Here is a 24,709-nt window from a genome sequence, read left to right on the forward strand (position 1 = left end):
CGCGTGCAAGTGTCGCCTCCTCCACCCTACTTTGTGGTGCTGCACATCTACCCGAGGTGTGTGCTGTATATCCAGACGGGCACCTGCGTACGGTACCCACTCGGGGACGATGGAAGAAGATATTTACAGACATCGGCCGTTGCGATCTAACCCGTACAGGCATCCATCTCGCCTGCGTCAATCAGCCATCCCGCCTCGACGCCTGCACGGGCTCGGCACGCAGTTAACGTTGTCCTCGTCACGCACCGTCGGCTGAGGAGAAGGGCAGAGATAAAAAAAAAAACCCTCGCCTCCGTATTGTCGAATCCAATTTGCCCCTGGCTCTCTCTCGCCGCCGACTCCTCCCAATCTTATCCTTGTGTCAAATTTCGATTCATCTCAGTCACCCGGTCCGGTGTAAAAATAGCAGCTCAGGTCCCGGTCACAAATGACAAAGACGACTAGCTAATAGCGACTACGGAGCAGGGCCGGCGCGTGTGTTGGTCCTAAAAAAATAAAATAAAATAAAAAAAGACGGAGCTCAGCCAGGGCACGTAGGCACGGGCACCTTGCAGCTTGTCAGTCGACGTCTCCCCTCCCTGGCTGAATTGTCCCTGGCTCGGGGTTTGACATCTAATCTTCGGGTTGCTGGCCCCCATGCGTTGTATGTACGAGAGCGTTATTAATGACACCCCCCCTCCCCCCCCCCCCTATTCTCCTCCGACCAACAAATTTGGGAAGACGAGGCAGATCCGGGGCGGCGAGCAGCGGGATGCAGCATGCGGATGACACCAATGGAGGCACCCGATTTACCAATTGCACAGGCGGGCGGGACGCAGGTGGCCTGCGCAAGCTCGAAGTCGAATGCTACGATAATCTAAGCCCAACGCTGGCAGGCCGGCTCCTAAACCGGGTGGCTCGGGCGTCCCCACCTCGGATCCGACCGGCCGGCAGGTTATCACGAGACGAGCTGTCTATGTAGCTTATTGGGCTAGGTGAGCAATGGATGCCAGCCCCTCGGCTCTTTTCCTGTAGACGAACCTGGTGGCGTAAGATGCACGGGTATGTGCAGCTGGAAATCGATGTGCGAGTCCTGTTGATGCCAGAGCCCTCCGCAACCAGCATCACTCGACGTCGGCGAATCACCAGTCGAGAGAACAGGTCGACGCAATAGCGCTCCCTTTCCCGGAAAGCCAGGTGCATAACAAGCTACAGTCCATAACCGTGCAGAGATAACCGGTCATTGGGGGTTTCACGCATCTCTCCTCTCCGTTTCACGCTACCTTGTATTTGTGGTAATAAGTCAAATTTTACGACGAGGACGAAACCGAACCCATTTGGTCGTACCGGCGAGTGTCGGATCTGTGGCACGAACACAATGGAACTGCCCCGCCATCTCCGGCGGGCACGCACTCGTCGAGCAACACTCGTCGAGCAACGAAGCTCACTTAGCGTTAAGATACTTTGGGCCAAAACACCGGGAGATGGTAGGATAATGCCTATCAGGGCGTATGCAGGGACGGTAATGAGCATGGCATGATGGTGTTGCACAGCAATATTATCCCTGCCCACTGAAGAACCAACCGAACATAGTATGCCTCGACACCATCCACCTCCGACCACAACATCCCCAGGCCCCCACGAACCGAGTACGCGCGATGCTCGCCACAGTTACCGATGATAGCAGGAGGCACACCACACGCGAATCTCCATTTGCGGAGTAAGGTATAATATGATCCATACTTACAAACCCATGGCGGCCAATATACCTATTATAATTTAAGTGTGCGTACAGCTGCGAGCCGGAGCGTGGTGCATGCATATGCACTTCTGATCTACCCCCCAGTCTCGGGATACCTTTCCACTGGGCTCTGTAGGGACACGAAAAAAAGATGCTCATATCCTTTGTGACACAGTGACCAGCAGCCATATTCCTTGAATATCAAGCATGCTCATCCCCAGCTACGGCATGGAGGCGCAAAGACAACTGAGCGCCTCCGCATGCAAGGTCATGGATCCCTAGAGCAGGGTAGCTATCCGAACTAAGCTGCAAGTGTCTAAAACCACAATAAGCCTGCTGCGGCTCAACCAAGAGCTTTTCTAGACAACAAAGCCTCCATCACACAAAAGATGCGTGGTGGCTGAGCGCCATCTTCGAACGGCCTTGTCGGGCTACAATCCCATTGTCCGCCTACGTCTACAAGAGGCGGGCGAAGCTGCCCTCGACAAATCCGAAACCTGCATGTGCGTCATCCATCCATCCGGATATCCATCATCTAGCCCTCTCTACCGCGGAAGCTCGCCTCTCTGACTCGTCGCCAGCGTCACAATCTAGCAGAACCGCAACCGAGCCCCCCCCCCCCCCCCCCACCGGTAAGCCCGCTCCTTCGCGCCGCCCCTTTCCCCGTCCCGCGCGCCATGTGCCAGGTCGACGGGTTCCGGTACGCGCGGTGCCGGCAGGCGGCGAGCGGGACGCCGCACCTGGAGTTCCGGAACGAGCGGCGGTGCGCGCGGGCGCGGCTCGGCCTGGCCGCCGGCACGTACCACCCGACGCGCGTGGTCAACTGCGTGAAGCGCGGGCGCCAGCCCCCGCGCTTCCCCCGGATCGACGCCGTCTGCCCCGTCTGCTACCCGGACGAGGCCGCGGCCGAGGAGGCCCGGTGCCAGCGCGACGACGCCGCCGCCCGCGTCGACGCCGCCGCCCTCACCGCCCAGCCCCTCGAGTTCGCCGACCTCTTCGCCCACGAGCTGTCGTAGCCGCGATGTGACGACGCATGGTGGTCCCGTGGAAACCGTCAGGTAAGTGCGCGAGTCGCGTAGATGTAGGTAGATGGCCGTCCACCCGACTTGGCGAGCGAGGCGCCGCGTACGCGGTGCGTAAGAGGGCGGGTAGGTAGGGAGTCGTAAGCGAGTAGAGAAAATTGGGGGAACGGACAGAAAAAGAAACGCACCCGGCATCACGCTTGTCTGTGTGCCGAGCACGACGGGCCGCGGAACGGGTTTCCGCTCACGTCCGGCTAGTCCCCAAGGTAAGTCAGCGGCGGCGACAGCTACCGCGCCCATACGCAGAGAGGAGGTGGGTGCACAGCACATATGGCCCCCGGTGGGTGTTAGGTAGGTTTTGTAAACACCAACAGAGATCGCAACCAGAACAATTCAGGCAGCAGAAATGGCAGTGGCACGTGTGGCTGATATTGATCGCTATAAACTGACGGCTCCCTTCGGCCAGGCCCCCGTCTCCCGTAGACTCCTCGTATTCTCTAGTAGATGAGCTTGTCGTCGTAGGCGCGCACGCTCTCCAGGTAGGACTTGACGTCGTTCCAGTTGCGGCAGACTGGGGGGAGTTTCGCGATTAGCGACATGCACGTCCATGCGATTGGACGGTCGAGGGAAAAGGAGTTGCAACCACTCACCGTGCTTGGAGTCCCAGCCGTCGGAGCCGCCGTTGTGGTCTGGGAAGGTGGTCTCGAGGCCCTCGAGGGCCATGTCGGCGCTGCACATGATGGCCTGCCGCATGTAGTCGAAGCAGTGGATCATGTGCCAGTGGTGGTCGTCCGGGATCTCATGGCCCGACGACATACCCGAGTACGTCTGGACGATGGCGAACTGCGCAGGTAGCTCTGGTTAGCTGACGATGTCTCCTGAAGGCGTAGCCTACATATAAAAAGAAAAAGAGACTGGGTGGGCATTCGTACCAGGCAGTGCAGCTGGTGCGTCGCCGACGTCGTGAAGACCGTCTTCTCCGGCCACATGATGGGCGTGGGCAGGTCATGGTACTTGCTGGTGTCGTTGACCCACACGAAGCCCATGCCTTCTGCACAAGTCGAAGATACCTAAGTCAGCGCTGATCCTGGCACCCGAGCAGCTATTACTACGCGGCACTACGTACTCGGCATCAGGTCGTTCCACCGCTGCAGCACCTCGTCCGTGAAGAAGGACGCCGTGTCGTTCGGCGCGTACGACTCGTCCCGCACGAACGTCGTGATCTCCTGTGAGACTATCCGGGTCCGCGGCGGAAGGAGAGCCATGGTCGTTAGCAAGGCCACGATCCTAACAGCAAGCAGCAGAAAACCACCCATCTTCACCAACGACGCTTGAGGGACCAACTTACATCTAGGCCCGACCCCGGTCAGGTCCTGGCCGAACTGCCAGGGATTCACGTCGCCGACGGCGAGCGAGGACGCGGCGCCCTGAGGCGCTGCGGTGGTGGGCTGGCGCGCCTGGTCGCGGAGCAGCAGGCCGAGGATGACGAGCAGCAGCGCGGTGTCGAGGGCCCAGCGGGCGGTGCCGGCGGCGGCGGCGAGCCGCGCGCGCAGCGTGCGCCGGCCCCGCGGGAGCCCGGCCAGGGCGCTGCGCCCGTCAAGCTCGACGTCGTGCCACTCCTTGCCGCCGTGGTCGTCGCCCATCAGCGAGTCCTCGACCTCGGTGCTCGACCGCGCGTCGTCGCGGTCGTCGACGGCGTGCCCCTGCGCCAGGTTCGCGTACCTCGTCTGGCGAGAGCCCATCTTCGTCGCTGTCGCTATCGTCGCGGTCTACGCGGTCTGGTGGGGAGGGGGTTCTAGGTGGGGCGGAAGGGCAGGGAAAAAGGGAAAGAGAAAAAAAGGGGGGTGGTGACGGTACGCGAGAGAAAGCTGAAGACAGAGAAGAGAAGGGAAGGTCAGACTAGCTGGTGGTCATATTAATTAACTAACTGATCAACAGGACGACGGTGGCAAGGAAGAAGAGGAGAAAAAAATGCAAGAGTATGAGAGGGTGATAAGGGGAAAAGAGCGGAACAAGAACTAGAACGGGAAGTCGAGCCAAGTTCGAAGATCGTGGGCGATCAGCAACCCGAGGGGCCGGGCGGTTTTATGAAAAGCAGCAGAGCGAGCGGGGCTCCGATTCCCCTTTCGCCTTTTTTTTTCTCCACGGGGAGGTTTTAGCGACTGTAACCGCAGTTGTTTCGACTTCGAGGTTTTGAGACAGCTTCTCCGGGGTCCTCTTGGTGGACAGGGGGTGCCTCTGTCCGTGTTAGCGCCTGTGAGGCGTGCACGACACCGCAGGATGGCTAGCGAGACAGATACCTACCTATATGAGGTAGGTTAGGTTGGAGGGCAATGATTGACTCTCGCGACCACGATGCACGGGCTGCATGCGATGAAATACAAACAGACGGGGTTTTAATCAATACCGAGGTCTATTTACAAGCAGATCACAGATATGTATACGGATAGCAATGGGTGGCGGATGCCGAGGGGTTGTTTACCATCACCGTCTCTCTCTGCAAGCCCTAGCCATTATAAACCACACGGAGGGGGGTGTGTCGACGCTATGTCGGGTCAAGGTAGTAAATACTGTCACCACGGATGCATATGTAGGTAACATCCTCATCAAACTGACACTGTTACAGGCACAGCGTTAATCCTGACATGATCGTAGGGTAACGTGACTATGTCGCGTAGCTGATTATGACCAGCAACATGTCCGTCTCCTAAGTGTTACACTATTTTATTTATCAGCATCACGACCTGCCATGATGACCAAGTGAAAATAGTTCGTTATAGACACCATGTTCTATTGAGGAACCATCTTAAGGAAGGAAATAACTGCCTTTAGGTTCTCTGTGAAGCCAGACACAGTAGATGATAATGCCCATGCCATTTCTAGATGGTTAGTACCGATGACATGCGCTGCATCAGTACCTCCTTGGAGCCGTCCTCACCTTCATGTAGGAGGAATAGCTCCCCCGCATCAGCCTTTCGATTCCAGGGACCTATCGACAGATGACGTCGGTGCGCAAAGAGCCTCAAGGACCAGATTTGACCGATATCTCGAAAAGTTGAATCACTCTAGTTACCCACGAAGAAAAGTTGAATCACTCTGGTTACCCACGAAGAGGAGTAATCAACCGACCAACCCCTCTCAATTGCTAGGTATAAATATGTGTGCGGCGTCTTATTTCACTTCCTTCTTTTCCCTACCATCAACCCTGCTACATTCACACTCCAACCTACACCTCAATTCCTTCAAACCGCAACAAGGAAACCTACACGACGCCGGCAAAGAAACGCCTACGTTTCTTATTATCAAGATCTTGACTGAATAACTCGGATCACGAACACCTCGCATGAAAGGAGACCGATACTCGAGATATGCAAGTACCTATACAAACTCTACTTGCCTTAGACCGCTATCTAACACATTAATATAGCCACTATTGCCCTCGACCAACGCCCATAGCTATAAGGACTGCTGGTTTCTGGTTGGGGACTGCAGCCAGCATGACCCCCAGGAGTGCGTTTCTAAGATGAAGTCGATATAATACCAAGTCAAAGAGCCTAACCTTCTCACCTGCCCAATGGACGATGCATCGACAAGGTCGCCCCAGAACCTCGGCCGAGTGAATGACCATCACGCCTCTCAAAAAGTCCCTGGCGATGCCAGCCCCGCAGCCCGGGGGCTCATGAAGCTATAAGAGGACCTCGACGAAAAACAGGACTCGAAGGTGCGCGATTCCTGAAAAGATTCCGCTGACGCAAAAAATCTAACCATGAAGTGGTCGTTCGGTCAGGTCTATCGAAGAACCCGAAAGGCAGTGAGGGAGGCTAAAGTGTGCGTCGCGGAGCAAAAGGGACTCGATATAAATTCGTTGCAAGGTGATGATTTGTCAAGGGAGATTTTACGCACCTTGCGTGCGAAAGACGGAGAGAAGAGAAAGAACCTCTAAAAAGAGGGCGAGGGCATGCAAAAATGCAAGGGAGAGGATGGAGATAAGAGGAGTGAACATCCATCTGCTCTATAGGGCGAAAGTAGGTGAACAATAACGAAAAGACTGGGTGGTGAAAATACCTATGTGTGCGAGACCTATATAAACACTCATCCGAAACCCTACATGGACAAGTCCCACCGCACCGCTACAATATTCGCCCGTAACCTACATTATGTAGGCATCTCGACAGCGGCCCTCGTGCGAGGTGCTTGGCTACTTATCTTCAGAATGTAACCTCCTTTTCAGCCACCTGGTCTCGGCAGTGCCCCATGCCTTGCAGCATCACCTCTTATCAGTAATCAGATTACCGCGAGATTGTGTATACCTCCTCCCGCTAGATGGAACGCAAGTGCATAACCTTAGGTGCCTAATATATTACAGATATTAAGGCAGTTACGGGCTTAGAGGCTTATGCGGACACCTACATGCCCAAGGAAAGCATCTAAAAGAGAAGGAGACCGTAATACTTCTCGTAGGTAGGATCCCAGGCGCCGTTTTCCCCTAGTCCTTCCCATCTACTGCTCTCCCATCTATTGGCATCTCCTATGTGTTGCCATCCAGCTCTCTCCGCCCGAATTGCCTACCTAGCTAAACCTATCTCCTAAAGTGCTTCACCTCGAGCTTCAGCTACCTTCAACCATCGTCTGACCCACGCAGGCTCCTTAACTAGGTATTACCTCGCCATCGTCTCGTTCTTTTTTTTTTTGCCTGGGAGTCTGGCCCTCGTCTTCCATCAATGACGCCTGTTAACGCGATGCCGTAACCGCCTGATAGGGCCGAGGGGTACTGGGGGATAGGGAAGTATCTATTGAGAACCAAGACTAGAGAAGAGAAGACATGAAAGATTCCCGTTTCTGACTCTCTCGCTCGTCTCTAGCTCTCGTCGTTCGCTCGTCTCCCGTTTAGGGTCCGTCCTCATACATCAAGCTGGGTTCGAGATCCCACGGTCCGATCTAAGCACGCATAGTCCCCGTATCCTTCCCCTTCTATTTACGCGGGTAAACTGGTCGCCATTACTTGCTAACGAATGCGGGCGAGAAGAACGACCACGGAGGCTACAACAAGGGACCATAATTTTTTGAGGTTGCTCTGAAGAGGCGTTCCCGTAATAGGGAGATGGGTCGCCGACTTGAATTGCTGCAGTCCTGTGACATGTCAGCGTCGCGACCATACCCGGACGGAGAGCGGAAGCAGGCACTCACGACAACGGTGAAAGCCCAATCTATCTTCAAGAGGCTCGCGCGATCTCTGAGAACCGTTTTGTAGCTTGTGCGGATAATAGTAAATTGGTGGGTGGCTTTGCCTTTCTAATGATAGCTTTTTATGATTTTATCAAGAAAAATGTTCTATCGCTTGCGGGGATTTCCATGGCATTCTAGCACGATAGGTACACTCTCCCCCCAGTGATGTGGCCGGGTGAACTTACGAGAGGGTGCTATATACTATAAGCAGTTAGATATGCTATTTGTCCATGGACATATTTTTAGTTGATTATCATTTCCAACATGTCATCACAAACCTCATCGTCGCACCTCAGTGTAGCCTCATATTAAGAAGGCGTATGTCGAAGTGCCTATCATTAGCCCAAGAGGAGGTGGGTCATCTGATGACCTTAGGCTAACACCACGGCCACCATCACGAAGCCTCGTCATCGCGCTCTAGAGCATCGTCAGGACAGCTTACCTATGCCGAAGAAAATAGGCCGCATTACCACTAAAGCCCTGCAAGTGTCTAAAGTTGCTCATCATCACCTATAATTTACCTAGGTGCCTATGATGCTAATAGATTAGGCGTTGAACTAGGTCTCACAACACTGACGCTTAGGCGTTGTAGGTTCTTGATGCCTCCATGTAAGTCTCCAACGCACCCACATCAATGTCATACCTGTCATCATTCGTCACCCCAGAGTTCAATTCGCTACAATGTGGATGCGGACGCTATGTCAACACCCTGACACCATTGCTGACAGGGTATCGACAGATCCCCTCCCCTGTATCGTATGCAAAAACACACACGTTCTATGTACACATATAGCAGACGCCTCTATCAAGGGACGCTCTCGCAAATCTATCTACCCATCCACTGGCAAGCCGAACCACGCCTGCCCGTGTTTCACGATCCCCGCTTCGTAACGCGCCGCGTGCACAGGATAGCTAAGGAGGGCTTACCATGCCATCCCCCGACGCCAGGGCCATTCTCGCTTATTACCCATCTAATGCTTGGCCAAGCTGTTGCTATGTATGCATGCAGGTAGGTACTTATTAGGACGCCTCCGCCTCCTCCCCGCAGCGATTCGGCAGTCGACCCGAAGCAAGCAGGCAATTTGAGCCGGCCTACACCTACCTGCCTGTCTACGCATTCAGAGCCTGCCGCGGCGTCGCGACGATTCCAGAGCGTGCAGGCCGGCGCCCTTCGTGCGTGTTGGCCGACCGATCGTGTTCATTCTAGGTGCTCGTTCTCGTCGCATCGCGTCGCCGCCGCCGTCTATCCGATCTATCTATACATCCGACCAGGGGCCACGCCTCGTCCGTATCGACCCGCTCGCGTACAGTCGTCCGGGCGTAGCTGCATCCGCGCACGCGTCTGGCTCCCGTGCCGAAAACGGGTCGCGCATCGCGAGAAAAGCACCGGAGAACGGCACCGCTCTGGTTAACTAGCTGCTCCGTGCGCTCCAGATACCTATGTACGGCTACAAACGGGGACTTGTCGACGCGGTCGCCGACGTAGCTGTGCCCGTGGCGACGGTAGAAGTGGCGCGAGTGGTGCGAGTGACCCGCGTGGGCGTGGCGGTGGGCGGCAGCTCGGCGGTGGCGGAGGTCTCGTTTGCGCGGCCGGCCTCGCCGTCGTCGGCGAGGCCGTTGGGGACGGGGCGGCGGAGGTAGCCGAGGTCGTCGGCGACGCGGACGGCGTCGACGAAGATGCGGCCCATGAGGGCGTAGCCGTAGTCGGTGGGGTGGGTGCCGTCGGGGCCGATGTCGGCGACCTGGGGGCGGCCGGGGAAGCCCTCGCTGGGGTGCATCTCGGCGAGCAGGACGGGGCGGCCGGCGAAGCGGTCGCGCATCAGCGCGCGGTACTGGCGGTTGACGTCGAGGATCTCGGGCTCGCAGCCCGGCACCGTGTTGGTGAGGCAGGTGCTGACCACGACGGCGGCGCGCGGCGACGCCGTCAGCAGGTAGTCGACGAAGGCGAACAGGTCCGCGCCGGTCCGGTTCACGTCCCGGTGCTGCAGCACGTTGTTCGACCCCACGTGCACCAGGAACAGGTTCGGCTGCAGCCGCGGCACGATGCGCCGCGCGTGCTCGTGGATCTGCGTCACGCGGTTGCCCCCGTACGCCTCCAGGTCGTTGTCCAGCATGTCGCCGAACCGCTGCGACCCCACCATGTTGACCACGGCGCCGAGCGTCCCCGTCAGCTCCTCCCGCATCGTCTGCCGGAACCCGACGTCGCCCGTGGAGAACTCGCCGCGCACGAGCGACGCGCCGAGCGCCATGATGCGCAGCGGCGTGCCGTCCGCGATCCTGCTCGAGTTCTCCGGCCGCCAGTCGCCGGGCGGGATCGTGATGCCGTTCTGCGTGATGGTGATCGTCGGCGGGTCATCGGTGGGGACGGTGCTGTTGGTGCTACTGTCGCTCCCCGCGCCGCCGCCGTCGTCGCTGCTGACGTCGCTTCTAGGGTGGAGGATGTTGGCCGCGCCCAGAGCTAGATGGTACGGTTGGTATTAGTGGTCGGACACATCGACGGGGACGTAAAAATACGTATCAACCTCGGACCAAGCGACGAGACGAGACGAGAGAAGAGAAGAGAAGAGAAGAGGGATTACGACTTGCCTATTAGCACTGCCGAAACGATGACCAGCATAGATAAGGCAAATATGGCCCTCTTCGTGCGCATGAACGACGGGCACGATCTCCTCGATGCCGTCGGTGCCATGGATTGATTCTTGTCGGCCTCCATGCTCGGCGAGGGCGGGGAGGGATGCATGTTTACGTCGCACAGTCGAGAGGACAGAGATAAAATGAGAGACGGAAAAAAAGGCGTTGTCTTACTAGAAACCCATCGGCATTGAATGGTAGAAGAGAGAGTGGAATGGGCTGGCACGGTTGGCTGGACAGAATGGGTTCCTTTTTTTTTTTCTCTGTTTTTTGCCAGTGAGCGTCCTCGATTGTCTCTATAACCCCCTTTTGTCCACGTCTTACGCAAACCGCCCAGGCAGGCAGGCAAGCAAGTAAGCAATAGGTTACTTGCACTGCCCCATGCGCCGTTGCGAAGGGAAGATAAAAAAAAACCCCCCAGGATTCGAGTCTTGGGATGTCGAGTACCAATTGGCAGTAGGTGGATTGGTTCTCGGCATCTTATCCGTCTTGACTTACACAACTGTCTAGGTAGCTAATCTAGGTAGGTAACTATCTAGCCCCTCCTAAGGGGGTATCCTATTAATACCTGGACGTACTTCAATGGCCATTCACTCCAATGTGAGGTAGATATACGTACGAGGAAAACGCAGCTAATGTACACACTTACTTGGTGTTCCACTTGGGCATGCGGCCAAGAGAAATCCGCGTGGTATCGGCTTACGCCCACAAAGCCTCAAGGCGTCTCGTCTCCCTGTAGGATCCAATGAAACAAAGGCGCACGCAGACGAGGAGAGACAAGCCAAGCTCCAGAGCCTGGTCGTGCCGTTTTCGTGTCGCTACGGGCCAACGTCATAGTCCCCCTTCTCGTGGTGGCGGAATCCTAGCCAAGCCTGGACGATCCGGTCTTGGGGGCACGTAGACGTGGAGGGTTGGCCGTCCTGGCGCATCGCAAGCCTCTAGACGCCCCCAACGCGCGGAATGTCGGCAATCTCACGTACCTATACCTACATGCCATGTACAACATAGGTATACCACATACGTACATCGATAGGATGATACACATGGCAGCCCTACGGCAATTGGACAATGGTGGTGGTGCAGGATGCTAGGCTTAGGGTGGTAGGAGGTTGTTATTATCGTGAAGACGTTAGGTACCTAGGTACAGGGCCTCCCTTCGACAGGTGTTTACTAGGGTAATTCTTTAACCTGTGCCGCATGTCCGTGAAGCTTCCCGATTCCTGTTTTCTCTAGGTCGAACTCATCGATACTTGCGTGCCTAAGTACCTTGGCTATCCGGTGTGTGAGAGGTAGGTATGTATCATACCCAGTGCAATCCAATCAACCCAGTATACGTGTCTGTTGTAGCATCTTCCACAAAAGTATACGTATATATAACATGGATACCTAATAGACGGAGGCAGGTCGGAAAAGACCTAAACACTGCTAACCTACCGTACCTAGCCGCGATTTGGGGTCATAGCTTATGCGGTTTGGTCGGTAGGTTTTCCACCCTACGAAGGGGCTGAGCCGGGCATCATGCCTATGGGCGGACGATCTCACAGACCCTTCGGATCATGTGACGCCGCACCGTGACGCCGGAAGTCTGGGTTCGGTAATATACTCAAGGGAGATGTCCTCCGTTCTCCCTCAACCTCTTGGCAGTGTCCTCCACATCATGCCTAGTGTAGTGCCAGTCCTTCTCCCCCAGCTCGGCCAGCAAGGATCGGTGATCATCTTGGGAGATGCTGATTCGGCCATCGTGCTTGAGCTGCCAAAAGAGGAACGGATGGATATAGCCATCGCGTGTCTGGATGGCGGCAAGTTCGTCGCTTACGTCGCCGCCACCTGGCTTGGGCAAGGGTTCCCGCAGGACCTCTTCGAGCTTGGACATCTCCTCATCCAGGAGTGTTTGGTCCGCAGCCTCTCTTGACTGATGAAAGAACTGAAGCTGTGCGACAGGAATATCCTCACGGATCAAGAAGGCACCTCTGCTGAGGTTCCCGTGGAGAATACGGAGACTGTGAAGGTCCTGCAGGGCCTTCCGGCAGAGATCGAGATCGTCAGTACCGGCGTTGCGCGCAGGAACCGATTCCAAGACGTATCCAATCACACGATCGTGGTTATCGGTAAGGTGTGCAAGGAAGCGCGGAGCGATGGACTTGTGTTGAAGGAGCGAATAGATGCGGCTTTCCTGTGCGAGGGCATAACTATCGACACCTTCCAGGTCGATGTTCCAGAAGGCCAAAACCGTGTCCGCCTCGAGATTCGCGGCGCCAGGATAGGGGTCCGATGGGACGTGGACTCGGAGTTGTAGCTCGTAATCCTCGCGGGCTTCGACCGGATCTCCAAGCTCCAGCAGGTCGATTCGCGATCCATGCCAGGCAGGCGTGAGATCCGGGAAGCGTCGTTTCTCGGTTGAGACGAGCGCGAACTTCCCGTCGGCACCGACGACAAGATTACCAACGTCCCAGTCTCCGGCGGGCACCGTGTCGAATCCTAGATGTTCGCCCGACCCATCGGGCAGACCGGAGAGAGGTTTCGGGCCCATCAGGTACTTTACCGAAGACCCGACGCTAATCCGATAATAGATGGGCTGCGTGGGTGGGCCCTGGAGGACCTCGATCATGTTGAACGGTGCTTGCTTGGGAGGAAGAGATGCCATGATGAGAATTGAGCAGGCTATATCGGTATGGGCAGAGCAGAGCGACTGGGGAACAACGCCAAAAGTAGAATGTCGTACTTGGTTTTGCCTGGCTTAGGGTAGGTAAGAGAGTTGCGAGGGCAGACATGAGCTGGCTTATAGAGGGAAGAGGAGAGAGACCTTTTATAGACAGTCAGCTTCAAAGGTACCATGGGTGGAATGCCATGAACGGCCACTGCGGTTTTCGCGTTGGGAGGTTGGGTCAGTTGGTAGGGCATGCGGGATGAGGCAGTCGACAGGTCGGACACATCACTATTGGATGGGGTAGGACTAACGCCTGCGAAACACTTCTGCCGACACAATAAAAGCGAGCGTCCTCAAAACGAATCTAGTAGGTAGATTTAAACGAATGACATGGTTATTATCCCGTACTCCCTTGCCCCTCCATTTTGACCGTCTACGGTCAAAGCGACAACAACCAACAGTAACCCCGATCCTAGGTGGCCAGTGGACATATTGGTATGTGAACATTGTGTCGAACTAGATCTCAAGCGGGGTTATTATCAATTGCTCCTAAATAGGGAGGCCTTGCATCGTACATACCTTGGCGCTGATAGACGGGGCGAAGTTTGGTGGGCGGTGCCAAAAGCCTTTGTTGAAAGGGAAAAGCCGTCTCAGTAAGAAGAGAGAGAGAGAGGGTTTCTGGCGGAGGGAGTCGAGAAAAGTAAGGAAGAATATTGTAGAAGAGAATTCTGAGCTTGAGGAACTGAATTGTTGTGATGCTTACTGACTGAGAGACAGCCTGAGCTCCGATACTTGCGCTCCCTTTATATACTCAAAGCTCCCTCATCCCGCTCCATCTTGAACAGGCAAAGCAGGCTCATTGCCGCCGACGATAGTCCCCGACGCGTTGTTGGTAGCAGACACGCAGAGGCCGGGCCTGGTGTCCTCTCATCAACCGGTCCTGTCGGTGACCAGCTCGACTTAACACACTACATTCTACCCAGGTTATGCAGTAATAGGTATTGGAAAAGGTGTTGCGGCTGCGTAGGAAGCTTCTACTATATGTATAACCGTGTTACGGACCCAGCACTTGACTTAGCATTCGGAGCTTCAACATCGCGGCCTCCAGCCACGCTATGCGATAACTCAGGCGCATTGCTTTCGACAAATTGTTACTCTACGTCGCTACGCTAGGGAAATCGGGGTCGTTGCGGAGCCTACGAGGGGCTCCGAACCCCTAACTCCATCGATTATTCTCTTATATACTCAACGAAGCCTTAGAATGGACGGCTTCGCCGCCCATTCCCGCTCTCTCGACGAGAGTCCGTTAATCTCTCCTGCAAGACCTAACCTTTGGCGTCGTTGCCGCGCGCGGTAAATCGACCTTTGTTGGCCCTCCGAGGTTACAGAACGACGGTTTACATGAGGGCTCCGAATACCACTGCTAGCCCCCGACGGAACTGTTGGTTCGGGCGAAAATGCGCGGCAGTGGTGGGCTGGTCTTGCGCGCGGCGGGCAAATCGCGCCAGGATCGCCAACAGTTGTAAGCCCTCGAATGTCTTCACCCTGTCGCCGTCGCTTTGGCGCAACTGGTTTGATTAGTCAGCCGAATAAGGAGTGCTGGTGTTGGAACAGCCCTAAGCTACCACAGAGCATTTAGCTACCTATTCAGTATCTCGCATTCTCGCGGCGCGCTTTTTCGCGGTTCAAGCTATATCCTTTCCCTATAAAGGCGGTTCCAGTTTTTTAGCAGTGGTTAGTCGCAGGTTTAAAGGACGTATACGGGCCCCTGGTTTCACTACAGCAGGATTCGAACCTACTTATATAGCGGCATCATACCGCCATATACCTATAGCCAGACGCTAAACCACTGCGCCGTGTGGGCAGGGGATCGATAGCGTATCCCGCCCATGCAGGCATTTCCCCAAGGTACTAAAGGAATAGGGTAATATGCGCTATCGAGAATGCGAGTGCGTGTGCCGCAGAATCACCCAATCCGATAGACCATAGACCGACCGACCGACCGACCCCCCTTGTAGGCAAAGACACACCTAGCTTATTGGCGTCAGGCACTGCCCTATTGCACTTGACCCGGGCACCTCATTCTTCGTCCTGACAAGCCCGGACGATGATGAACCAAACTCCAAGGCTGGTCTCAGCCGTCCGTCCAATCACCGTCTCCGAAGCCTCCAACATGTGCCTAATCTGGAAATGCCTCTCAGTCTGCTTCGCTTGCCCGTTAGTGCTGTGACTGCTGGCTCTCCCCGGGGGCTGACTTGGGCCTGGCCCGCGAAATGCGTGGATTCTCCAGCCGAAGACTGCATTCGTAACTAGGACGAGGCGGCTCTATTGCATCAGATAGTCGAGGTAAGGGAAAGAGGGATAGATATCCCGGTGAGCACTGCTCAGATCTAGTCGTCAGCCCTCTCTCGCACGCGCGCTGTGGTTTAAACGAATACGAGACACGGCTCGCCACCTTCTATCGATTCTATACCCTATTGACATTTTAAAGACAACTATCCATCATGCTTCTAAACAACCGCAGTTCCGTGTATGTGTGTACATAGAGATCTGTAGGTTTAGGTAGAAAGGAGGACTCCCGCGAATACGAATACGAGGACAAGGTTGAAATTCGCCGAAGGGCTCCGTGGGTGGACTCACCTATGCACAACTCCTACTCCCGGCCCGCGAACAGGCCGCCCTTCCTCTTTGCAACGATCGTGAGCGTGTTAGGTAAGCTACCTCGCAGGCGAGATTGCACGGTCAAAGCGGCTTAGGCAACGATGATGTATTCTACTATAGCTACTTCCAGCCAGATGCTGGGAATGCGGCCCCTCATGAGAATCCATGGGGCTTCCGGGTCCGCACTGTTCTGAGGGGTGGCCTCGCTCCTTCGTGCCTACATAAAGGGGCGGGGGACAACTACGGTTTAATAGCAGTCAAGACGACACACCTCACTACTCCGACCTACCTGCAAGAGCCTCTTCTCTCGACACACAACCGCTTACCGAGGCCACTGATTATAGCGTCGTTTCGAACATCAGTCAAGATGCCGCTAGTCGTCCTACCCGCCCAGCAGTCCGACATCAAAGTCTTGCACGACATCTACTTCGCAGCCTTCAAGAACGAGCCGGTGATGGGTTTCCTGTTCCCGGGAGGCGTCGACCGGGAGGCCTACGACCAAGTTATGAAGGACTCCTGGGGGCACGATACCAACGTTTACCCGATCAAATGTGTCGATACCGATACCGGAGAGATCGTCGGGATAGCCAACTGGGAGATTTTCTGGCGGCCGGGCGCCGAGAATGGCTGGAAGATGCCCGAGGGCATGCCCTGGCTCACGGGAAAGGAGCGGGAGAGGAGCGAGAGTGTCATCATGCCCGTATGGGAGATTAGGGATCAGCTGTTTAGTGGGCGTAGACATGTTTGTAAGTGTTCGTCTAAGTGGTGCGTGTGTTCACGCTGGTAGCTGACACGAGCCGACACGAGACCTAGACCTTCAAACTACGGCGGTACATCCAGACCACCAACGTCGCGGCGCTGGGACACTGCTCTTACGATGGGGAATGGAAGTGGCCGACAAGCTCGAACTTCCACTATACCTCGAGGCTACGGGGACTGGGCTGCTGCTATACGAGCACGAAGGCTTCGAAAGGTTGACGCATGTCCGCATAATCCAAAAGGCAGAGGCTACTGGTTTCGAGACGGATATCGAGGTTCCCTTGATGGTGAGGTTGCCGAGCAAAGCCGGGGGCATTAGCTTCAAGGAGTGGGCAGACAAGGGCTACCCGGAGAGTTACTAGGCTGAAAATTGTCTGCCGCAACGAATTAGCATCTGCGTCGTAGTGTAGGGTAGTAGGTAGGGAGACTTATCCCCTAAAAAAGGGGGCCGCCTCCGACTCAATCAAGAGATGGAGAAGGAGACAGCCTAGGACTACCATCCAACGGGCCTGTCCTGGTATTCGAAAATAGAGTGAGAAAGGTATACCGACAGGATTCCCGATCTGACGCTACACGACTCGCAGGAACCAGAGCCGGACAAGCACAAAGCTTTGACACCAACTCTAGATGGGTCCCGACGCTGGTCCTGCGGACGCGAACCTCATAGCGGGCATCCCGACGGCATGCGTCTCCTAGCAGGACCCGCACAGCCAAGTTCCAACGGCATCACCCCCGTCCTCGACTAGCCTAAGCTTCGGAACCGGCGAGTCGTATCACAACAGCCGACACTAACACCAATCTCGAGAGAAGCCTCTTTCTGTCGAACGCACTGCCAGCGAGGACTAGTTTTTGATTCCTCCCCGTCGGGTTCCAAGGAGCGGCAAGGGGGGCGTTCGCGTACGGCCAAAAGACGTCCATAAAAGCCGCACTATCATCTCTCCTCAGTCCAGTTTCTGGCAGAGTCGAGGGAAGCTCGCCGACCGGTCGCTAGGAGCGACCGGTTGGCGAAAGGGGAGTTTGGCGTCCCCCATCATCGTGGGGCGCGGCCCACGAGAGGGAATTAATGCGCCTGGTCAGACCTCGTAAAATGACACACCCGTGGCGGGTGCCGGGATGCGGTGCCGGGAGCTGGTAGAGCCAGGGGTGGAGTAGATGAGGTTGCAGGCGACCGACAAGTCAGCTTTTACACCGACACCGACCGCCAGCTGGTACGTAGCTATGGAACAAAAGGGTACCCAGATCTTATAACATGGCAGCGGGTATATGGTGTCGAGAGACTATGGGCAAGTTCTGTTGCAACCACGCGATCGTCGCTCACTTAGCCGAGTAGAATTCCCTGGCGTAAGTGATTCTGGCAAGCTAGACTGGCGATATAGGGTATGAAATTGCCCACGACCCTCGACTGTACGAAGCCAATGTTACGTTCTTCCCGATCGTCCCCGATGCTACGAGCAAGGCCTCGATGAGAGCCCTGTTGCCACCAGCCAGCAGTGGTGAAGCCGCCAGAAAGTCATCTTCCAACCCGTCTGGTTCTGACCAACACCTCCAGCACGGTAACGCAGCGACCAGAGTCCTGATTCCAGCGGCATAAAGCTGACGAGCGACTCCAGGCCAGGAGTTCTTATCGGACGGACTCATGGCTAAAGCCTCTCACGCGCCCGGGGGGCGACTGGAGTGTCCGATCATCGCCCTTCCATCCCGATGCCCCGGTCGGCCTGGCCTACTTTTCAGCAGGGGGGCGTCACGGAAGCAGCTAGGGATATAAAAAGCGACTTGGGACGACTGTAAACGCAAGACTAGAAACCAAGAGACACATTAGGGTTATGTTCAGAAACCACATTCCCTGGCGGCTCGATCCGATAGCCAGGTCCAGGCTGGCGCCTTCACACGACGATCCTCACGCGGGGACTGCCCACCAGGTCGACATTGACCACGGGTGTACCGGCGTGTCGTGTGAGGTTTTTCTCGAGATCGACGCAGGGGCCACGAGGACATTCCTTTCGGAAAATGGGAATCGGAGAGCAGTGGGGGAGGCGTCGTGCGAGTTTGGTAGGGCTCGATCCCCTCCTGTCAGAGGGTATGCGAGCGAAAGAGCCGTCTCTCAAGAAGGGAAGCCAATGGGGGAGTGCATGCGATCCAATTCGTATCTCGGTTGCCGATAGGCGTGGTCTCCGGGAGGGAATTAGGAAGTTGGCGACGGGTGCTGTAGGATACGCGGTGTTGACGAAGAGGAGAGAGGGAGGGAAGGGAAGCAAGCGAGGCAGATGGATGCTTTGAATCTTATGTATTAGGTAGTCGAGGGTCGCGTCGCGTAGGCAAGAGAATGGGGGGGGGGACCGCGTCGTGTTGACATCTGGCACGGGGCCAGAGCACCTGGCAACCAGAGCTCAGTCCACCTTAACCAACTCCATTGACACAACACCTCCTTTAGGTACTATCATGGCTTGTCAGATACCCCTTTTATCCCCTATCCGCTATCTATGAACCCCAACGACGTCAGATGCCGTAGGAACCTGAGTGAGTAATCAGAACCTGGACATACCTATTTACTAAATTTCCTATTTCCTTACGTCTTCACCTTGGAGGCGTTGCGGTGCCTAACGTGACCAGTTAACGCAGATGCAGCAGTTTCTGTTGCCCGTGCCGAGCTCCTCGGACCGCGACGAACCCGCTGACACAAAGCGCTCACCCGAGTGTTGACGCCAGTAGTAAAACTAAACCGTCCGCCACCATGGATACCAGGCAAGCCGATGGAGAAAAGCAGACCCTGGTGTCAGCCATCGAGAAGGCGTCTGCGAGGGCGTTTCAACCCTCGGGCGATGACGCATCTCGTTCGGAAGGCCAGCGGGAGTTGAGTGCGCTCTTGTCGAGGTAAGGGAAAGCGAAAACAACCCCGACATCAACCTCGTCTCTAAATCTTCAACTGTAGAACGAGTACTCTAGCACTCATGTCCGCCCTGAGCAAGTTGACCGGTCCTGATGGCGCCCCACCATGGCTCCGGGTTCATCTAATGGACATCTTAACTCTGCTTCCTCAGCGCCCAGATGGTGTTCGGTCCACGTTAGAATTTGTGTTTTCCGTCCACCCATCCAGCACCCTGAGGGCGTCCGACGCCCCAACGCTGCAGAAGCAAGGCGCGAATATCACGATGGAAGCCCTTAAGCTGGCCACCAACTTGCTTTCCGCCCCGCCAGCTACCGTCTCTCCCGAGGAGTGGTTCCCCGGCATAGCACCGCAGCTTCTAGCTCTCCTCGACGGGAAGGACGGCCAAGATCTCGTCAAAGCCGCGGCCTACGTCATCGGCTTCGGCGTGTTGGGGAGAAGGCAATTCGGTGCCCCTGGTGTGTAATCACTAGCTCTAGGAAGTCATTCTTCAGTCATAGATGCTAACGAATCTTGGTGCTCAGGCTCGGCTGGATGGAAGGCATTTGCCGCGCCGATGCTCTCGAAGATAAACGCCAGTTTATCCACCCAGGAAGCAGCAAAGAAACCTGTAGTATTCAGCGCCGGCCCAGATGAAGTTGTTGATTTACGGAAGGAGACTGTTTCTGTCGAAGCAGATGAGCTGCACACTGCTCTCAAGCGTTTATCCTCTTTGCTAGACTCGCATCCTAATCCTGGACTGACTAAGAGGCTTCTCGGGCCGTTAATGCTGCCTATGTGGACCATATCCTCGTGGCCTCCTGTGAATGAGAGATTCGATGAGCGGTACCGGCGTCCAGCAACCACTCTTCTGCAGATCTTCCTCAAGATTGCGGGATCTCCGGAAAGGTTCCAGGCACTTCTCAAGAATCTTCTAGTCAATGGCAACGCCGACCCGTCAAGGACTCGATGGGTCTACGATAGAGTAGGGGATTCCGACCTTCAGGTGAAACAGCTGCGTGATGGCACAAACGCCACACACTTAACGTTAGATCTAGGCCTCTTAGAAGCCAAGTCGGACGCCTACGTGCAATTGTTGCAATCGGTAGCAACTGAATCGGATATCTCTGCGCTTTTCTTAACCCTGTTCCGAGGCTCGTTCAACCCCACGAAAGCCACTCACGAGATCCGTATAACTCCCGAGAACGACCAGCAGGGAGACCCGACGGTGCAGCTAGCAGAGGCGAAAGTACTCCAAAAGATGATGGAGAAGCTGTCCGATCGGCTGGTGTCCAATTGGAGGCAAATGATCGAGCTGGTCTGTGAGATACTTGCTGAATCGCAAATATCACTGGAGGGGCCTGGCGACGACGCTACGCCAGTAGCTCTCAGCTTGCTGAATCTCGTCGTAGCGGCACCTGGATTCCAGAGATCGATGGTCCGCGCTGACCTCCTCTCGTCCATCGAGGATTCCCTCGGGCGCATTAGTAAGGCACCGGAAGCCGATGTATCGCAGACCGCTCGCAATCTCTCGCTCCTCCTCAAATACCGAGACGCGATAGACGACCCCTCGGAGCGGACGACAGCACCGACGGACCGCCAGGTAGAAGACCGCAAGACATACAACCTAGCTATCTCGTACATTACGCAGGCGGACTCGCCGCCTCCTGTGCGCTCGGAGGGTCTGAACCTCCTATCGGGATTGATACGCGCCGGCAGCCCGATTCTCGACATCCAGGCGACGCTAGTGCTGCTGTCGTCGCTGCTCAACGAGAGCGAGGATTACGTCAACCTGACGGTGGTGCGGCTCTTCACGCAGCTCGCGGACCGGCATCCGCGTTCGACGGTCAAGGAGCTGCTCGACCACTACGTCGACGCGGACGAGCGCGAGACGGTCGACACTCGCCTGCGCTTCGGCGAGGCCCTACTCCAGGTCCTCCAGCGCCTAGGCGAGACCTTCGCCGGTGAGATCGCCGCCCAGGTCGGACAAGCGCTACTCTTCCTCGCGGGCCGGCGGCCCCGTCGCCCGAAGACTGAGGCCCGCCAGCGCCGCGCCGACCGCGTCCGCGAGGTGAAAGACAGGGCTGACACCGCGCGGGACGCCCGGCAGGGTCCAGCGACGGGCGTGCTCGGCAACGGGGACGAGGATGAGGATGAGGACGGTCGGACCGCGGAGCAGAGAGCCCGCGACGACCTCGTCGCGCAGATCGTGGCCGGGTGGGAGAGCCGCCGCGGCGCCGAGGACATGCGCGTCCGCGCCTCGGCGCTCTCGATCCTCGCAGCGGCGGCCGAGACGAACGCGCCGGGCCTAGGCGCACCGCTCGCCGCTGCTGCGGTCGACCTGTGCCTAGGGGTGCTAGCGCTTGAGCGCGGGCCGGAGGCGGGTATCCTGCGGCGCGCAGCGGTGGTCTTCATACTTCACCTCGCGCGGGCGCTCGCGTCCCGAGGCCCAGGGCCGGCGGTAGTAGGGGGCCGCGCCGCCAGTCCTTTCGGGTTTGGGCTCGCGGGGATGGGCGGCGAGAAGGAGGCCGAGGTCCGCGCCGCGCTCGCCTACGTCGCCGACACGGACACGGACGGGCTCGCGCGCCAGCATGCCCAAGACGTCCTCGAGAGCCTCGACAACTGGCGCCTCGCGAGACTGACGCCCCGCGACGTCGACGAGGGCGGCCGCGGGCCGGGGCTCGCGCGGCTCGCGGGCTTGAATCTCGGGGCGGGGTCTCCGGCGGCCAGGCTGCCGCCCTTGCAGGAACAGGGAGGGACGAGGCCGAGGATCGAGGAGGTCGAATGAGCGAATAAGCGGGGAGGGGTGGCTTAAGGTGGGTGGATAGGCGCGTACGCCTGTGAGGTCGCATTTAGGGGAACAGCTTGGTGTTGTTGAAAAGGTCTGAAACAACTTAGTTATTATACCTAAGACGGCCCGACACATATTCTACTATCTACGCCCCATGCTATCCTCTTCACCAGATCGGTTAGGTAGGCTAGTGTGTCCGACCTGACGGGGACGATGTTGCCAGGTAGTCCTATATACCTAGCGCGAGCCGTTCGTGCCTCTCTGACTCCCCGGTGTTCTGTGCTTCGCGACTGTCCAGTAGCCGAGAAATCTGGCTTGGGCCCCGCGAGAAAGGAAACGAGTTGCGGCTCAAATGTAGTAGGCGCTTAGAAACACAAAAGCATAGCCACGGCGGAGTCGTGGTTCTGTAACCGAAGCCTGCCGATGCTACTACTACTTCGATGGCGCACCGCGGCTGTCTTTGCCCGAACCTCCTACTGGTAACGGACGATAGATCCTCAGGCTGCAGCATCTCCTTCCACGGGCCTCCGAATACGACGCCGGGAACAGTGGCCACGGCGCACGCTACGGCGCGGAGCCCGGGGCCATCGACGGCGGGCTCGAGGGCCGCAACCGTAGCGATACGTACACGAGGGGCGCTCATTACGGCGCGCAGAGTGGCGCGGGCCCGGAATAGCCATTCCACTGGCCTCCGACGGCATTGACCTGCCGCCGAGATCCCATGTAGGCAGGCGTCGATCCGGATGGCGCCAATCCTGCTCCGGCTGTTAGTGTGACGGCGCGGCGCCCGGGTCAGATCGAGGCACAACTTACGATACTACCCGGGCGAAGATACGCGAGCGCACGTGTGTGGGGCGGGATCCAGCGGGGCTAGCTAACGCCTAGAAGGGGGTCCCTCCATCGCCCGGGCTGTCCGTCTATCTGGGGCCCCACGCTGGCCGCTTAGGAGCGCGGGCCCGGGGCGGCAGAACAGGGGCGAAACGGGGGGGGGGCGGGCTGCTGGGCCCACCGCCGGGAGCGACGGCGGACGTCGGAGGGCCTAGGGGTCCTGGCATTTGAGCATACAGAAGTCGTCGGGGGTGCGGGCGAGCAGCTTGAAGAGGATGTAGATGCAGATGAGCATGACGGGCTCGACGTGGGCGAGGGCCGAGTTGAAGTTGACGAGCGTGGTCAGGAACACGACCAGGTGCAGCACGACGGAGCCGACGTTGGCGATGGTCATGGCGGCGGTGGCCAAGGAGGAGGGGAGGAGGGGGGGGGCCGCAGGCCGGGCCGTGCAAGCAGCTCTGGGGATGGCTCGCGAAGGGGGGGGGGATCTTGCCTGCCCGCCGATGCTACGTTGGGTAGATATCTAGGTATACCGGCCTCGGGGAGGAGGAATTAGGTGTGAGAGGGCTTTCTTGTTGTGGGGTAGAGGACGGGCGGAAGTCAATAGCGCAAGTAGGTTCGCTAAGCCCCGGCGATGGCGTAGGAGGCTCCGGGGGGAGGGTACTTGGTACCTATATCGGGAGGTGGTAGGTACCTAAGGTACCTCAACAGGCCAGCGGATCCCGATAACGCCTTACTCTGGATAAGTATTAACTTAGTGAGGCCTGGGGCAATATGCGCTGCGCCGGAGCACCGAAAAGGTGCAGCAGGGGTGGGAAGCAAAACTCAGCATCGTGGGCGAGACCAACTCACCACGCTCCAGGAGGGCTTACGGCTGCAACTGGGACACGCAAATGAAGGTGTATTGTGTTTGGGAAACAGAGGTAGTTTCAGGCGATGTTCAGCGGCCACGTCGACAACGGCTGGGAATCTAGGTAGGTATTGTATCGCATATCGCCTTGGTTTAACCCTATACCTATAGCGAGGTGCCTTATTTATTCCAAATTTCGTTGCCCTCTGCCTCAGGTACCTTAGGTACCTAAGGTACTTAACATGTGGATACAGGTACCTAAGGTAGTTAGAGGTACGTACTAGCGGGTAGTGAGGTATATTAGGTACCTTAGTAATAGGGATGTCGACGCCTATTGTCTTGTACTACCTAACGTTCCTTACCAAGGCAGAGTGCGTGATGTCATAACCTAGGCCCGATAGCTCCGGAGATGTTACGTAACAAGTATTCGATGGCCGTGTGCCTGGCTGCCCCACTTGCATCACCTAAGCCAGGCGCCGGGCCTGGATTCTCTCTTGTCCGGGACCACTCCGCCAACCCCCCATCGTCATCTAGCAACACCTCAGCAACCATCCGACGTCGCTGGACTTCCGCTGGCCTTCCCGCAGCCACCCCTGCATTTTCCCGCGTTCACGCATACACATACACATACACACAGATATCATACAAGCACATAACGTATATGTATATACCCATAGATGCCAGTAGGAGCCTACGGCCATATTTCTTGTC

At 56.8% G+C, this 24,709-nt stretch overlaps 8 protein-coding genes across 8 annotated transcripts; 3 read left to right on the forward strand and 5 right to left on the reverse strand.

The window, feature by feature from the left end:
- Window positions 1-2,352: 2,352 nt before the first annotated feature.
- On the reverse strand, window positions 2,353-3,155 carry GGS23DRAFT_614018 (uncharacterized protein; the record flags this gene model as incomplete). Its single annotated transcript, XM_051520611.1, has 1 exon — window positions 2,353-3,155. A coding segment is annotated over exon 1 (720 nt), but the record flags the coding sequence as incomplete, so codon positions are not given.
- Window positions 3,156-4,702, reverse strand: GGS23DRAFT_614024 (uncharacterized protein). Its single transcript, XM_051520612.1, has 5 exons — window positions 4,091-4,702; window positions 3,869-3,976; window positions 3,675-3,793; window positions 3,393-3,585; window positions 3,156-3,313 (listed from the first exon to the last, which is right to left on the reverse strand). The coding sequence occupies exons 1-5, from the start codon at window positions 4,482-4,484 to the stop codon at window positions 3,240-3,242; spliced, it is 888 nt and encodes a 295-aa protein (XP_051369152.1). The 5' UTR covers window positions 4,485-4,702; the 3' UTR covers window positions 3,156-3,239.
- Window positions 4,703-9,198: 4,496 nt separating this feature from the next.
- GGS23DRAFT_237284 (carbohydrate esterase family 3 protein) lies at window positions 9,199-11,178 on the reverse strand. Its single transcript, XM_051512118.1, has 2 exons — window positions 10,555-11,178; window positions 9,199-10,426 (listed from the first exon to the last, which is right to left on the reverse strand). Exons 1-2 carry the CDS (start codon window positions 10,706-10,708, stop codon window positions 9,417-9,419), a joined length of 1,164 nt encoding a protein of 387 aa, XP_051369153.1. The 5' UTR covers window positions 10,709-11,178; the 3' UTR covers window positions 9,199-9,416.
- Window positions 11,179-11,749: 571 nt separating this feature from the next.
- Window positions 11,750-12,154, forward strand: GGS23DRAFT_237313 (uncharacterized protein). Its single transcript, XM_051512119.1, has one exon. It carries the CDS (start codon window positions 11,895-11,897, stop codon window positions 12,105-12,107), a length of 213 nt encoding a protein of 70 aa, XP_051369154.1. The 5' UTR covers window positions 11,750-11,894; the 3' UTR covers window positions 12,108-12,154.
- On the reverse strand, window positions 11,750-13,850 carry GGS23DRAFT_581431 (uncharacterized protein). The gene has a single exon (XM_051517185.1). It carries the CDS (start codon window positions 13,241-13,243, stop codon window positions 12,203-12,205), a length of 1,041 nt encoding a protein of 346 aa, XP_051369155.1. The 5' UTR covers window positions 13,244-13,850; the 3' UTR covers window positions 11,750-12,202.
- Window positions 13,851-16,138: 2,288 nt separating this feature from the next.
- Window positions 16,139-17,155, forward strand: GGS23DRAFT_237329 (acyl-CoA N-acyltransferase). The gene is made up of 2 exons (XM_051512120.1): window positions 16,139-16,653; window positions 16,721-17,155. Exons 1-2 carry the CDS (start codon window positions 16,275-16,277, stop codon window positions 17,026-17,028), a joined length of 687 nt encoding a protein of 228 aa, XP_051369156.1. The 5' UTR covers window positions 16,139-16,274; the 3' UTR covers window positions 17,029-17,155.
- Window positions 17,156-19,168: 2,013 nt separating this feature from the next.
- GGS23DRAFT_237332 (uncharacterized protein) lies at window positions 19,169-22,433 on the forward strand. The gene is made up of 3 exons (XM_051512121.1): window positions 19,169-19,537; window positions 19,596-20,008; window positions 20,075-22,433. Exons 1-3 carry the CDS (start codon window positions 19,398-19,400, stop codon window positions 22,315-22,317), a joined length of 2,796 nt encoding a protein of 931 aa, XP_051369157.1. The 5' UTR covers window positions 19,169-19,397; the 3' UTR covers window positions 22,318-22,433.
- GGS23DRAFT_599542 (uncharacterized protein) lies at window positions 22,382-23,542 on the reverse strand (the record flags this gene model as incomplete). Its single annotated transcript, XM_051518946.1, has 3 exons — window positions 22,382-22,413; window positions 22,798-23,004; window positions 23,386-23,542. 3 exons carry the CDS (start codon window positions 23,540-23,542, stop codon window positions 22,382-22,384), a joined length of 396 nt encoding a protein of 131 aa, XP_051369158.1.
- Window positions 23,543-24,709: the final 1,167 nt, after the last annotated feature.

Source organism: Durotheca rogersii (genome assembly GCF_024521655.1).
Source record: "Durotheca rogersii strain YMJ 92031201 chromosome Unknown GGS23scaffold_24, whole genome shotgun sequence".
Lineage (NCBI taxonomy): Eukaryota > Fungi > Ascomycota > Sordariomycetes > Xylariales > Xylariaceae > Durotheca > Durotheca rogersii.

Bases quoted from the DNA above. Each gene is read 5' to 3' on its own strand.
- GGS23DRAFT_237284 (XM_051512118.1), bottom strand. From the start codon at position 10,708: ATGCATCCCTCCCCGCCCTCGCCGAGCATGGAGGCCGACAAGAATCAA. The intron at 10,427-10,554 runs GCAAGTCGTAAT...CGTACCATCTAG, and splicing joins CGTTTCGGCAGTGCTAATAG to CTCTGGGCGCGGCCAACATC.
- GGS23DRAFT_237329 (XM_051512120.1), top strand. From the start codon at position 16,275: ATGCCGCTAGTCGTCCTACCCGCCCAGCAGTCCGACATCAAAGTCTTG. The intron at 16,654-16,720 runs GTAAGTGTTCGT...CACGAGACCTAG, and splicing joins TAGTGGGCGTAGACATGTTT to ACCTTCAAACTACGGCGGTA.
- GGS23DRAFT_237332 (XM_051512121.1), top strand. From the start codon at position 19,398: ATGGATACCAGGCAAGCCGATGGAGAAAAGCAGACCCTGGTGTCAGCC. The intron at 19,538-19,595 runs GTAAGGGAAAGC...CTTCAACTGTAG, and splicing joins TTGAGTGCGCTCTTGTCGAG to AACGAGTACTCTAGCACTCA. The intron at 20,009-20,074 runs GTGTGTAATCAC...CTTGGTGCTCAG, and splicing joins AAGGCAATTCGGTGCCCCTG to GCTCGGCTGGATGGAAGGCA.
- GGS23DRAFT_581431 (XM_051517185.1), bottom strand. From the start codon at position 13,243: ATGGCATCTCTTCCTCCCAAGCAAGCACCGTTCAACATGATCGAGGTC.
- GGS23DRAFT_237313 (XM_051512119.1), top strand. From the start codon at position 11,895: ATGTATCATACCCAGTGCAATCCAATCAACCCAGTATACGTGTCTGTT.
- GGS23DRAFT_614024 (XM_051520612.1), bottom strand. From the start codon at position 4,484: ATGGGCTCTCGCCAGACGAGGTACGCGAACCTGGCGCAGGGGCACGCC. The intron at 3,586-3,674 runs GTACGAATGCCC...CTACCTGCGCAG, and splicing joins CGCACCAGCTGCACTGCCTG to TTCGCCATCGTCCAGACGTA. The intron at 3,314-3,392 runs GTGAGTGGTTGC...AACTCCCCCCAG, and splicing joins CGGCTGGGACTCCAAGCACG to TCTGCCGCAACTGGAACGAC.